The sequence below is a fragment of the Phalacrocorax carbo genome, chromosome 6, assembly GCF_963921805.1.
Source record: "Phalacrocorax carbo chromosome 6, bPhaCar2.1, whole genome shotgun sequence".
NCBI classification, from domain to species: Eukaryota; Metazoa; Chordata; class Aves; order Suliformes; family Phalacrocoracidae; genus Phalacrocorax; species Phalacrocorax carbo.
In genome coordinates, this window is record NC_087518.1 from 11,618,384 (window position 1) to 11,633,311 (window position 14,928).

The following is a 14,928-nucleotide window of genomic DNA, read 5'->3' on the forward strand; positions in this document are numbered from 1 at the left end:
TTCAATCTTTTTTTTGAGTCTTATTTACTACTACCAGGCCAGTTCCCTGCTTTGCTGTTTTAGAACACTTGCAGCAAGCAGCTCTGGCAGAGATGAACACAAACCTCTGTTTTCCAAATAAAATTGACCCCGAGGAGAATCCCAAGTCCAAGCCATCCTGTCGGAGCAGGACCGGCACAGACAAGGAAGCTCTGTTAAACCAGATGTGAATAACACCAAAGCTGAGGCCAAAATAACTTAAAAAAAAATCCTCTAAAGACAAAATACAAAATATGAAACAGCGAGGGAAGGTGGTAGAAAACCTGTACTTTCAGGCTACAGAATTAACAGCATTAGCAGATAAAAACTTGGGAAAATTCTGTTTTCTAAACCCTTGATAGTTACTGCTGACCATTGCAACGTACTTTGCTGGATGGGGTTGAAGAAGTTATACTAAAACGATGTTACACAAAATATTTTGTCAACTTTGTGACTCTATTACCATTTTAATGATGCTTGTGCATTTTTACAGTTCTTGGAAAAACTGTATAAAGTGCTTCTACACCCCTGGGCATACCTAAATATTAATTGATGGTAGTGGACAGGTATTTCTCCTAAACAGCTCTAGCATAACTGATCTCTTTTCTTGCACACATGAAAATATATTAAAATCATGAGTTTAAGCTTCCAGTACAAAAGGTTAATGAAAACTTAATGATTAATACACTGCTAAATAGCAAACTTTTTATAAATCAAGACAAACTATGCAAACATTTACAAGGCCTATAAAGCAACCACAAGATGCTTACTGTTAAAAGAAGCTTTCTTCATAGGTATTCTGACATTGTAAATTGAGAGATGACTTCTCACTTTACCATCCTCTCAAACTCTAACAAAAAGTGAACTCAAGTACCATGTTGTATATACATTTTAAAAGGGGAAATCAAGGCAGCTGTTAGTTTCTCAGAATCTTAACACAATCAAAGGATAACTTTCTTCCACTGTTATACATTTGAAGATTAGAGTCCTTTAGGATCTGCTCCAACTTTCTGTGTACTCAAACTGGAGAACACCACTAAGCAATCTCTTCTTCTAGCCCATGAACTCCTGACTAAAGTCTCCCAGTGAAAGCAGAATTTTGTCTTAGGGCTCCTAATTTACAGAAACTACCACCTTAACCCAGGAAGCTGGTCCCTGAGGGTTATTTACCCCAAGTAAAATGCCTTGTCATTTTGTCAAACTTAGGCTTGTCACAGGATCTCCCAGGTCAAAGAAGCTTCTAGTCGATTTTTGCGTGAACAGTTTGATAACTAATCCTTCTTATTAATCCTCCTTGGGCAAGAAGATAACAACAGCTATTCTAACTCAGAGGTCCACCTACACAGAAACCCTGGCTCCAGCAACAGACAATAATAGATGCCTAAGAAGTAGTATAAAGGCAGACAAACATAAGGCAATCCTTCCCCTACACATCCTGCCAGCTTTGGGCCTTTCTGAATCGCCGACTGCAGCCACATGTAATCCTTTGGATGGATATATTAGGTGGTCTGCATTTCTTCAGTTAGAAATAATTAATTTTTTTCTTGTAGCTCTCTGAGCCCTTTCCAGTTTGTCAGCATCCTTTTTTTAAGGTACCTGACCTGTATGAGCATCCCCTTTTCACAGCATCTGACCTGGACAGGCTACCCCTTTGGCTTTCTAACAGACATTACCTTTTCCAGTTCGACCCACCAGGCCTCCATTTACCTGCCCGAGAATCCCTTGCTCTTCTAGCTGCCACATCATACGTCAAGCTTGTATCCAGTCAAATACCATCAGTGATTCAAATATTCTTCCAGGCAACTAGTTAGAAAAAAAAAAAAATCCCATTCTCTAGCCTTTAATGCGTAGAGTACATCCAGAGAGCCTAGATAGGTTTAATCCAGCTGTAATAGAATCCTGCTGGGAAAGCAGAAGCTCACTAAAGTTACCCATCCAATTCACCCTGCTAAGCAAATCCACTGTTTCTAAGCAAATCTATGTAAATCTAACCCCATCACCTCCTGTAGAAACATATTTGCTTGCAGAAGTTCAAGAACCCAATTGTTGATCAAAATACAGACTAATTTGGAGCAGAGAGAAATCCCTGCAGTAACCAGGAAGTTCTAAGAGCAGATTTCCCATTTCCAGTTAACTGAGATCCAAGAAACAGTTTTTAATCTGCTTAATATGAACTAAGCTAATTTTAAAAAACCTGTCAGCGAAGACTCTTGGAAAAAAAGGTTAAGCTGTTGTGGAATTAAAGTTACAGTCTCTATCATGATTTAATAAGTAGTTAAAAGACAGGAAACCAAAATAGTTTCCCCATCAGAGGAAGGTTATCAGTGAGATCTGCCAAGAATTTGTTCTGCAACCTGTGCTGTTCAATATGTTCGCATAAGATCTATGAAGAGAAACATGTCTAGAAGTGCCAAATTTTATTATTAAAAAATTATTCATCACATCAAATTCAGAGAAGACTGCAAAAAGTAACAGAAATCATGTGCTCCTAACTACACAGAATCTGAGGTCCTGCACATGGGTAGGGGCAGTTCCAAGCACAAATACAGGCTGGGCAGAGAATGGATTGAGAGCAGCCCTGAGGGGAAGGACTTGGGCTGTTGGTTGACAAGAAGCTCAGCATGACCTGCAATGTGCACTTACATCACAGAAAGCCAACCATGTCCTGGGCTGCATCAAAAGAAGCATGACCAGCAGGTTGAGGGAGGTGATTCTCCCCCTCTACCATGCTCTCGGGAGATGCCAACTGGAGTCCTGCCCCCACAATAAGGACAGACATGTTGGAGGGGGTCCAGAGGAGGGCCACGAAGCTGACCAGAGGACTGGAGTACCTCTCCAATGAAGACATGCTGAGAAAGTTGGGGTTGTTCAGCATGGAGAAGAGCAGGCTCCGCAGAGACCTTATAGCAGCCTTCTAGTACCTGAAGGGGACCCATAAGAAAGCTGAAGAGGGACTTTTTACAAGGGCATGTAGTGATAGGACAAGGGGTGATGGCTTTAAACTGAAAGAGGGTAGATCTAGATTAGATCCAAGGAAGAAATGCTTCACAATGAGGGTGGTGAGGTGCTGGAACAGATTGCCCAGAGAAGCTGTGGATCCCTGTAAGAGTTCAAAGCCAGGTTGGACGGGGCTTTGAGCGCATGGTCTAGTGGAAGGTGTCCCTGCCCATGGCAGGGGGGTTGGAACTAGATGATATTTAAGGTCCCTTCCAGTCCAAACCATTCAATGATTCTATGTCAATAAATATCAAAAGCAATACCCAATATTCTAATTATATAAACATATCAGGATCCAAGTTAGCTGTTATCACACAGGAAAACTTTGGAAACTTGGTAGGTCAGTTTGGTATTTAGTATCAAGCAAAAAAGCAAAAACAACCTTCAGAGTGATTAGGAAAGAAAACACGCATCACCATTATGTTGTTGAATGCCGCAGGCAGTTCTGATTCCCACATCTTAAAAAGGAGACAGAATGACAAAAAGGACAACAAAGATGATCAGAAGCATAGAGCAGCTTCCATATAAGGAGAGACTGAGCAGAGCAGGACTTCAGATGGACAAAGAAACAACCAGGGGAAGATATGGAAAATTTAAGAGAACTGAAACATGACATAGTGTCAAGATGAAAAACATGGAATAATCAACTACCATGTCTTACAATGCAGAAACAAGAGAGTACCCATGAAAGTTACAGACAACTTTTGTAAGCCAGTTCAAGGATATTGGCCCTTGGATGTAGAATATTTTAAATAACATTTAAAGTGCATAATTAAATTGTAGAGCTCACTGCTGTAGGATGTCACAGAGACTAGAAACATAAACAAGTTAGAAGAGGGATTATATAAATTAATGGAGAATAGATACAGTCAAGATCAGATAGTTAGATACAACTCCTGGCCAAGGAGGGCCCTAAACTGGTGATGGTCATAAGCTGGGAATAAAATGAGGGGGGAGAAAAAACCAAAACAAACCCACCACGTTATACACGCCCAGTTTCTTACAGCCCGCATTAAATGGCTGCTTCTGGATCTCATTAAAGGCAGTAACTGAGCTACACAAAGCTTTGCAATTTGGCCCAGGATGATACTTCTATTTAAACTTCTTATTTTATGGTACATTTATAGGTTTTATTTATTTTTAAACATTAAGAATGTAACTTTAGCTCTGCCTAATCGCATATTTAGGAAGCCAGAAACCTAACCTCATTGACTATTTCTAAAGGCACTATCATATTAACATTTAGATACCATCTAACTGAATCCTGACAGAGCTGCACAAAAGTTAATGCACAACACAGCAACAAAGCAAGCAAACATCACCCTCAGCAGACTGGGAAACCAAAGTGAAGGCCAGAGCCACAGTGCTCAGAAGTGGCAGAATTGAGTTTAATGCACCAACAATGTCTTCTCCAGGAACAGCTTTTCCTGTCTGCTAAACATTTCATGAAAACTTCTCACTCAGACACTGACTGAACAAAACAGATAGCATGTGTTTGCCGTACGTACAGCTAAGCATTGGGTAGCATTCAACAGAACTGCTATTGCTAAAAGTAGGTCAGGACCGTCTGTTCGAACCATGGAGAAAGGAAAGCTGAAGCACACCAGACTATTTGGCCAGGTATTACAGAAAATCTTCATCTGGGATTTCATCACTACTTCAAACAGACATGATTCATATTTTACCAGCCTCCGCCTCAAACGAGGCACACCTTCCCAACCGCATTGCCCTATCATTAGGGGCACCTCTCCCCAGCCTTAGCCAGGATCTTCCTGTTCTCAGCTTTGGCTCCATAGGCTATGTAAGCCAGAGTGCTGCTCTGCACCAGCTGCTTTAGCTATTCTGTGTTGATTTCTATAAAGAGGAAAGGCCCAACCGTTTCACCCAGAAACAGCCAGGACAGCACGCTATCTTCTCGGTGTAATTGCTTCTGCCTTAGAGTCTATTTTCCTTGGCAGGGTGCCCTCCAGAAGGCAGGGAGACAACCTCCTGCAACCAGTGCATGCTTCCCAGAGGATGGCACCGTGACCCCTAGCCAAGCTCTCACATCCCAGAGGCAAAGGCTACACTCCCAAGGCAAGTCCTTTTGCATTTAGCCTGACCTTGGAGTAATGTAGCAAGAGAGGAAAGGAGCTTCAAACATCTTGTGAACCTCCTGTGAAAGGAGGCCCTGCAGAATTGCACAGTGGAATGGAGAACAGAGAGTCCTACTGCAAAAGGATTTCATGCTAGTAGTGTTACAGACCACAAGCAGACACACAAGGACCACATCCCAAGTACCATCATCCAGCTGTTAAGATGCAAATCAGAACTGTTAAACACTGGACACTGCCTTGAATCAATCCTTTTGCTCTGCAGACACCGAGCAGTGCAAGGTGCTCTGGCCTTTTAAAGAACAGCATTTCCTTGACACTCCAGAAGTCTTCCGTTTTACTACCACAACAGCTCTATAAAGAATTAATATGCCCTAGGTGGGCAGGAAGAAATTCTTCTCCCTGGAGTTTTCCTTCACTTCAAATAAAATTCACTTTTCTGCCCTCCCCAGTAATATTCTGGAGAACCATTATGGCCTGACAGCAGTTTGACAGTCTTCCCCCTATCACTCCAACAGTGTCAGCAGTTCTGGCTACAGGCAGTAACGTGCAAATAAATTTAATGCAATGCAACCACATGAGTACCATCTACCACCCCTCCCACCCAGAAGAGACAGCAAAATCAACAGAATTCCACATCACTACCACCATCTGTTTATGGTTTGCCTTCAAACCAAGTTGGAGCATATTCTATTTTGTATTACTCAACTAATTTTAAAGCATTATCAGAAACGAAGCTTTGATCAATTAATCTTCCATAAATTAGTGCTTAAGCTTGGCAGGCTACTAGTAGTCAGCTACAAACTATTAGGCTCAATATTCTGATAATTGAGTTACATAGGTCTGCTAAATAATGATCCAAGTTGAGGTGGCCAGACATCATCTTCCACCTCTGCAAGCCAATACCAAAGCTTTCATCAGGCCAAGAACACATAGCAACACACAATGCTGTTCAAAAGCCTGAGCCAAGTTGCTCATGACATGTATAAAACACAATAGCTCTCACTGCACTACTGCAGAAGACTGAACAGGCTGGGTGCAGACTTGAGAGCCAGGATCAACTTGGCACCAGTGTCAACAGCCCTGAGCAACGACTTTCCCACACAGGCTGGGATCTTTGATATCTGGTGCTTCCAAACATAGTCCAACATAGAATGGTGGCACAGGAACCATCCATGAAGGGCTCTCAAGGTGCATGTGGTCAGGAGCCACAGGCTGGCAGCAGTGATGCAGCATACTCTTCCACCCTACAATCACCGCCCTCCATCCCAAACATTGTCCACAGCTGGAAGGTCTTGTTTCAAGGATAAAATTCAGCACACCAGGCTGCATTTGGATAGGGGTTGGAGGACTGCTACTGTGCATGGGCCAGCAGGCAATGTTCTTCATTCATACCGCTGTGGGTCCACAATCTGGAGGAGTGAAAATGAGCAACATGAAAATTAAGTGGCAAAGGAAGCAGAAGCTAGGACACTGCAAGATTTGGCACTTGCAGAAATAAACCATCTGGAGCAAGAGTTCTCCAGTCACTTTGTTAACAGGCAGACATCTAGTCACACCTTATCCAGAGCAAGGAATTGTATTACAAGACAAAATTCACCATAAGAAATTTTAACACCATCAAGTGGCTTTGCAACATGAGCTTCTGTTCTTACCTGTACACTCAGATTGAGGAGATCCTAACTTTTCCTGGCAAAATATTTGAGCTCCTGGTCCTTTTCAGGGCTGAGAAGACTTCTTTGGTGCTGTCCTAGAAGCACCAAGGTTCAGAACTGGCTACCTCTTCAGGGCAGCTGTGAATTTTAAAGGCTTTTTGGTTGAGACTGTTCTCCATCTGGTCTGCTACCCTCCCACCTTCAGTATGACAGCCACTGGCTGGGCAGGACCAACTGGCTCTTTCCTTTGACTTTCAGGGAAGCCCAGACACCTTCACCCTAGGGCCACAGAGATGCACTAACAGGTCTGCTGCATAAACTGCAGTGCTAGACTGAAATGCAAACTGCTATGAGCAGGAATTTCAGCCAGTATAACTGGCTGACTGTTGGCACTGCAAGAGAATGCTATTACCTTACCATGGTAACCCCTGGGGCAAAAGTGCCCGGGAGACAAGAAAACCGGATTTACAGTGGTTTGTTAGGAATAGCACTGAGAGTTTTACATCCGAGTGGCTGCTCTTCTGCTGGAAGGAACAGCTAAACAGACCAGAGAGGCTGGTAAGGGGAACAAAGAAAAAGTATGCGCATCTGTGCTGAAAGGATAAGCCATAGCCTATGGTCAGCACAGTTCTGTTTGCAGACTGTCCCAGTTCCAGGCACTCTTCCTCTGTCATTTTAAGCTATATACTCCACACAGCAGGGACTGTGCCTTCCTCTGGGAAAGGAAACTTCAGCTCTGCCACAACATAGGTAACTAATCAAAACCTAACAAAAATGTGGCTCGGGCAGCACTCTTCAGACATATACATGGACAAAACTGAACAACCGGCCACCTGATTTCACAACCCAGGAGGCTACAGTGGGGCTGGTACAAGTTTAGCATCATAAAAATGTTTTAAATTACACTTTCTCAAGGCTTGGTGGGAAATACACTAGTTGAAATCATGGACCACAGAAATAGAAGAGGTCATACAGGCTAAAGATGGGTTCAAACTAAATCTAATCTGGACAGATTATCTGGACAATGGCAGACAGGTCCAGCACTCACAGGAACAGGCTGAGAAAGAATCATTTCTGGAAGAAAACTACTGATGAAAACAATGATTGAGAAATTGAGAGTGAAACGGGAAGAATGCTCTCTAAATGATTTAACAGCTAAGCCCATTGCTACTGTGCAATGATGAGACTTCTGGTTTGGGATAGAGACTTCTTCCTGCATCAAACAGCTGACTAAATAGGTGCAACACATCAAGATGATATGGGAACAATCAACAGGAAGGGAACTTAAGCCCACTCCACCTAGTCCCAGTCTTCCCCAACATGACCCTTGTCCTAACCCTGTATGTGCCCCATCTGTCTTCTTGTCTCAGCCCCAGGCCTGTCTGTACTCCTCATAGCTGTAATCTGAGCACGTGGCTTCTCAGCCAGTCCACAAAGTGGCTTTCACTGTAGAATATGAGATGCAGTCAAGTCAGTTTCTGTATTCTTGCAAAGGGACTGTAGTTTTCCAAAACACATCAACTCGGTTGTTTTCAGTCATAATAGCACACCTCCAAGAATATATGTCATCTTGGTTCTGCTACCGTCAGCTTTCCATGGCTGTTCCCCAAGGTTAAAAAAACCAAAAATGCTACCTTATAGCAGAGACCATGTCCCTAGGGACAAAAAGGTAAGATGGCCCGGCATTGTCTCTTCCTTCTGAAGGAGAAAGGGGAAGTTCAAAGGAACAACTAGGACTGTTCTGTACTGTGCCCTCTGCAGATTTGGGTAAGCATCTAAAACCAAGTGCAAGAGCAGACTTTCAAGGGTGAAACATCTAGAAGTGAACCCTATTTTCAAGTTATTTTTAAATGTTTAGACAGGACCTAAAATAAGACCAGTGTTTGGAGTACTTTTGAATAGTACAAACCTCATGTAGGCCATGACATTTTTAGTTTGAAAACGCTTTGGAACAAGGACTGTACTGTTTATACATCTGCTTATCACCCATTTTAGCTCAAATTAAGTTATAGTCCATTACCAGGCAAAAAACACTCTTTTAAAGGGAGGAAGTTCACAAAAATAAGATTTAGGCTATCAGCAGTAAGACAGTCTCTGTAACTCAGTAAAACACATACCATCTCAGAATAGTAGGAACAGTATATGCCACAGAGAAAGGAAGAAAGTCAGCTTCTCTGCTTAGAATGTCTTCACACCACCCTTCCTAGCTGAGTACTTTCCAGAAATATACACTCCACCTCTCTTCAAATTCAAGTCAACAGTCTGCAGACTCCAACAGCCCACAGGCAATGCCTTTAGCAAGTAAGAGGTGTATGTGGTACATCACAAGCAGCACAGGACCAGCCTAGAACACAAACTGTGCCAGTCCCTGTTTTTACAAGTGTTATTTTAACCCCCCTTCCTGCTCATGCTAAGAAACTACATTGCAGTTGTCTGGCTCTGGCGATGGCCTGAAATATAAGTACGAAGTAAGCACATAGTAGCACTTTATCTCCCTGAATACTCTCCTGGGCTTCAACAATGTGCCGCTCAGGGATTTCTTGGGATAGAGGTGGTTTCTATGCATTTAGTAACCTTCAATAGCTCCTTCTTCTACGGAGCTGCCCTGCGTCCTCAAATACACACAGATGTTTGGCATTTATAACATCCTGTGGCAAGAAGCTTCCCAGGTTAACTGCACACATCAAGGACTAGGTCATTATTTGTTTTTGAGCTTAACTACATGCTGACTCCATTCAATACCTATTCATACCAGTAATCATAGAGGCAAAAAAAGGTTGCTCCCCCTATAACCTTTCCATACCATTCAGGATTTGAAGATAACTATCACTCATAACTTTTCAGGTGGAAGAGTCCCAGTTTATTCAGTCGCTCTTTGTATGGAAGGTAATTCTCACCTCTGATCACTGTTGCTGCTGTTTCATTTCTAATAACTGGAGATACTTTTCTTAAGATGCAACCGTTTTCCTAAAGCTGTTGAAAACTCAACTTCCATAAGAGCTGGAGAAACTATCATGACAGCTATTAAACACAGCAGGGATTCCCAACTGCTAGAGTGAACTGCTAGTCAGGTACTTCTCTGTTAAAATATTCAGCCTAACTTCTTAAACGGAGTTTGCTCAAATGCAAGTTTACTTTCATGCAACAACATCAGCTACACCTTCTTCCTGGTGTGTATTTTTCAAAAACTTTCTCTCCCCATTAGTACTTTGAAAATACAAATTACCTTATACTTGGTTTAGCCTGCCCCAATGAATGATATATCCCTTGCAACAAAGGTTGCATGCCAGAGCTTTATTCTGTTGTATGTTCTTTATGAACATTTGAACCACCAATTTTTTTCCTCAAGTATGGGCACAGTATTTAGTGATTTCCTGTTGCTAGTTAAAACAATAATATCCTTACTAGACCTTGTTCTCCTACAGAGTCACATAAGAATATTTGGGTTTGGACACTGTTTTTATCATGACTCCCTCAAAATCCTGAGTAATTTCTTCCACAGATGTAGTGATCCTAATTGCTTCCTACATTCCTGATTATCAGATGTAGGACTTTATTATTTATACACACTTAGCTCACTAAGCAACCTGAACTTTCGTGTCAGGCTGAAGTATCTGGCTTTTCTCTGTTCTTTGCCAGTTTCACTATTAAGAGTCAAGCACTTTTTAAAGATGCAGAGATGTAGAAGTGTAACTGGAATTAAAGAAAAAGAAGTGAGGCCATTAAAATCCAACAGAGTTTAAGAAAGGGCAGATATATTACTTATAGTTACAATACTAACAGCATTTTAAAAAATATAAACCTACCTCACAATTTAGGGCTTTGAGCCATTATCTAGGGGTTAGAAGGAACACCTCACCCCACAGACAGCCCATAACTGGTCATGATCAAGGGAGAGAACCCTCCTTGCAAGGTTCTAAAAGCAACCTGTGGTGCTTTTAGAGGCAAAACATAGAAGCATATTTGGAATTTTGTTCTTTACCTTACTGTCAATATGTGTAGGTCTCCATTATTTTTCCACTGAGAGAAGCTCAGAACTACCAAAGACAAGAATCTAGTTGTTGTAAGGTTAAATAATTAAACAGATGGAGCATCTGTACCTAGTGAGGAAGAGCTCAACATGCAGTGGGAGACATCTCAGAAACAGAACTGGAAGACAACAGGATGCAAGCCCACAGAGCCATTTGGACTAGTCTTTCCCTGAAATACCACATTTGGAACTGGAGCTGGAGTTTGAGGTAGCTCTGCAAAGGCTTTACATCACATGTGAAGGTAGTACATGGCCCCAGGTCTAGAAATACCCAAATCCCAAGCTGTTCTGACCGCTCTGCAGAAAGCACACCATACAGAACTGTTTGCCAGGTGTAGGAAGCAATGAGAAAGAAATGTCTACAGCCAAGATATCATCACAGTTTGGAAAAACGTGCCCTTCACCCCCTGAAGGTGAGAGTTTCTCCCGAAGAAGTCTCACCTTGCACACAGCACAGCAATTTTTTGTTTATCTTTACTCTAAAAAAGAAAAAGTGGTGGTCCACAGAAGATCAGCCCCTACACTGCTTAAAAAGGAGGAGAGAGAAAAGAAGGGAAAAATAACACTGTCCTAGATAACACTGAATTGCTACTCTGACCGCACCGGAATGAAGTAGAGTGCGACTCAACCATAACTCACATTTCAGAAGTTACTTTGTTCAGCCATGATCTTTCGCACTTAATGGTACTAAAAGGCATGTCCTCTAGTGCACTTCTGCTGGAGCACTTTTTCAATTGGATCTGGACATAATCAGCTCAATATCTAAAAGAATACAACATACAGAGCTCTGCTTTCCTTATGGTCTTTTATTTTTTATGTACCCTGAAAGCATGGATCCAGAAGAGACTGGCCTGAATTCAAGTCATCTCAAGTACTTAGTCATTCCCTATTTCAAACAGTTTTGATTTAGTAGTTTTACTTGAATCACCCAGAGCAACGCAAAGCTGAGGAAACCAGACTCACCAATCTTGGTACATGCATTTTACGTACTCAGGATTTGTTCTTGGAGGCTCCAGATTGACACAGGTTTTCCAAAATCTTGCTCTTTACCATCCAAGAGTTCAATCCAGGTCTACTACCAAACTGATACCACACGAGCTGAACACACATGGAGTCTGAGCTAGGGGTTGCTGTCCGGCTTTGTTCATTGTTTTTACTTCTACTATAGCTGCAAGTCCAAGAAGCAGACATCCTTCTGATGAAGGGCTCCTATACTCCCAGTGCTCTAACGCAATACTCATCTCTCCAGTGCAAGAGTCAGTGACTCATCTAAATTAGCACCTACTGTCCAGATGCCAGGGTTTCACTCCCCAAACAGAAGTTCATGCAGATCTGCAGATCTCCAGCAGCTCATTCAGCCTGGGATCTCTTCTGTACCACCCTATATTTGATATTCAAATTCCCATATTAAAATTCCACACATTCACTTACAGAGTGCTTCACCAGGCAAACTGAAATAGGAGTTGCAGCTACCCTGTTTAACAGGAAGCGGCCTGAAAGGATAAGTCAGTTTCAGGGAGACATTTCTTCAAGGGTCTATAGCTGTCAACACCACAGAGCTCACCCAGCACAATGCAGCGCATCACACTCCATGGTGATTGACAGCCAGATATGAACATCACTCCTGCTCCAGGAGACTGTCTTCAGATTTGGCACTACTCGCTGGCACATTTCTGGCGATACATTACCATCAGAAAGTAGTTTTTTCATTTTGATGTTCCTGTCTGAAGGTTAATTGCATTCCCTTGTACAGAATATTCAAAGTTTAAAAGTGTTTTTTTGCATTGCAAGAGAGATGGAAGTGCAGCGCCAGAGGTGTTGAGAAGATCCTTGCAAAAGGTGTAGAGTGGCCTGACTTGGGCACCACTTCAAACCACAAATCCCAAACAGTCCCTCAAGAAAGGGGGGTGCAGCTGGGGAGGAGGACCAAGACAAAGACAAAAATGACAAGGTAATAGACAGGCAACCTTTGGAGTAAATACATCTGGTTACAGGAGAAATCTACAGATCAAAGCTTCTGTTGAAGAGATGCCCTCTGTCCTTTGTAGGATTTCCCTATGTAAAGGGAACATTCCCTTTGCAAAGGGAACAAGTGCATATTCTCACATGCAGCCACTCACTTTTTCCAGTAGTCCACGTGCCTGGTGAACCCACTCATTCAGCTAATCACAGGTGGTACCGTTCATCAGGTGGGTTCATTATGCAGCAGCATCAAGAGGCTGCCCAGGATTACACTGGCCACACAAACCGAAATGATCAGGAACACCGAGGAGCCCAGGGGGCTGCAGCAGTCCACGGGCATCCCGGTGCTGACTCCCGGCGCATTTTGCTTACCATCTGGACTCTTGGGAACGTTGAGACACCTTCATTTCTCTTATCGAAGACTGTGCCTCAAGCTGGAAAAAACAACATAACATGAAATGCAACGACTATTTTTCCAATAAATTACATCTCTGTTGCACTTGACTCCTGCTGTGGTTCCCTTCTCCCGAGAAGGCAAGGTCTGGCCAGCTGCACAAAGTCCAGGCAGCCCTGGGAAAACAATGGGATCTTTTTCTTGCCAGAATGAGCCTTCCCGTTCACCCTTCTAACCATGGCACAGAGGACACCCCCAGTGTGTCTGCAGGGGAGAGGAGTCTGTTGGCATAGCAACAGTACACCCTAACTCTCTGCTAATGAACAGGGATAAAATGTTTTGTTCTCATTAGGAAAAATACAGACACATTCCTGATTGGTGAGTAATGTCTCTGCCTCTGGGAGATTAGCTCAGAGCTGTGCAGCCTGAAACAGCTTCCATTCAGCCCACTGCAGTGCTTCCCTTGAACAGCCACTCTCCAAGGACCACACGTCTCTCAAGGGCAAGCCTTCAGAGCCTTCTGTAGCACTTTTCCTTCAGGCCTGAGACAGCTCAAGGCAAGAATAATGAGAAGAGGCTTGACAGGAGCAAACCAGAACAGGGACAATGGGAACACACCCCCTGTCCCTGCAAGATCACGGCAGAAAGGCCAGCTCTTGCTGGTGCATTCGCTGCACCTGGGTCCCAAGCTACCGCCACAGCAGGGGAGAGTTTCTCTTTATGCATCCACCACAGGTCTGCCTCGCACAGAGCTCAGTTCAGAGCAGGGCTCTGGCTCCCACTCCAGCCATGTTTCCCATTGCTGGGCAGGTAAATGGAAGAGGAAAGAGCTGCAGTACACTCAAAAGCAGAGCTCAGTGACCACTAAGTGCGGACAACCAAACATTAGCAGCTGCCTACCACTCGTTATTAGGATTTTGGCATCTAAAAATCAGCAAGATCCACCAGGAGAAATCTCTATATACTTTGGTGTTTGCAGAATATTTGCATAGACACTGTTGTTTCATCACTCATGTCTGTATCTAGGTGCTGATCCAGGCTACACCCTTGGTCTTGCAAGAAGTAAAAGTCTCTGCCCTTAACAGACAATACTGTTTCCCAAACCCTCTCCCCCTCCAGATCCTCCTGCCACAGGGGCCAGCACAACAAGTGGGAGGATCACAGTATTTCAGCCTTCACAAAGAGGATCTGGGGCAGGAGCAAAGCCAAATATCCCATGCACAAACAAAAATCCAATCTCCAACCACATATTTCCCATGGTTTTTGGCATAACCTGGTCTGCACAGCACAAGCGCAGCCCAGCAGAATTAAACACGGAACTGCACTCCGAGCCCATGGTATATCTCTCCTTTATATTAGTACCGGGTCCCATTCACATACATCAGTTCTCCTCGCCTTGAATTCAGAAGCTGTTGAGAACAGGGTGTGGACACCTTAGTCCTCAGAGAGGACTTCAAAGAGTATTTCTAGGGGATAAACAGGTACTCTAACTCCCTTCTCACTCTGCTTGGAAGTTGGTGCTGTCCAGGATTAGTACCCCATGCAGAGATACACACAGCTCTAAAGCAAACTGGGATGTGGCAGAGCCCTCTTGCTCTCCCGGCCCCCTACACTGATGATGGAGATGTGGTGGGATCTGGGCTATGAGGCAGCCACAGGCTGTGCTCCAAGCACTTGCTAACTCCCTTCCCTGGTCCCTCTGACTTTCACCTGCTCTCACCCCTCTTCCTGCTCCTCAAACAGCTCAACTCAGCAGCTCAAAATGGTGCAGGAGAAGAA

General features: G+C 43.4%; 1 protein-coding gene across 4 annotated transcripts in view; it reads right to left on the reverse strand.

Annotated features, from left to right (window-relative positions):
- The window catches only part of PLXNB1 (plexin B1), an 80,316-nt gene that overhangs the window by 44,253 nt on the left and 21,135 nt on the right, over nt 1-14,928 (reverse strand). For 3 of the 4 annotated variants that reach the window (XM_064453703.1, XM_064453704.1, XM_064453705.1), the window contains exon 2: nt 13,128-13,189. Coding sequence is in view for 1 of the 4 variants with exons in the window: in XM_009508383.2 (XP_009506678.2) it covers nt 12,914-12,951 (38 nt within the window). In the remaining 3 variants the exon portion in view is untranslated. Of the gene's footprint in view, nt 1-12,913; nt 13,100-13,127; nt 13,190-14,928 lie in introns of those variants that run through there. The other variant, XM_009508383.2, reaches the window with a different exon arrangement.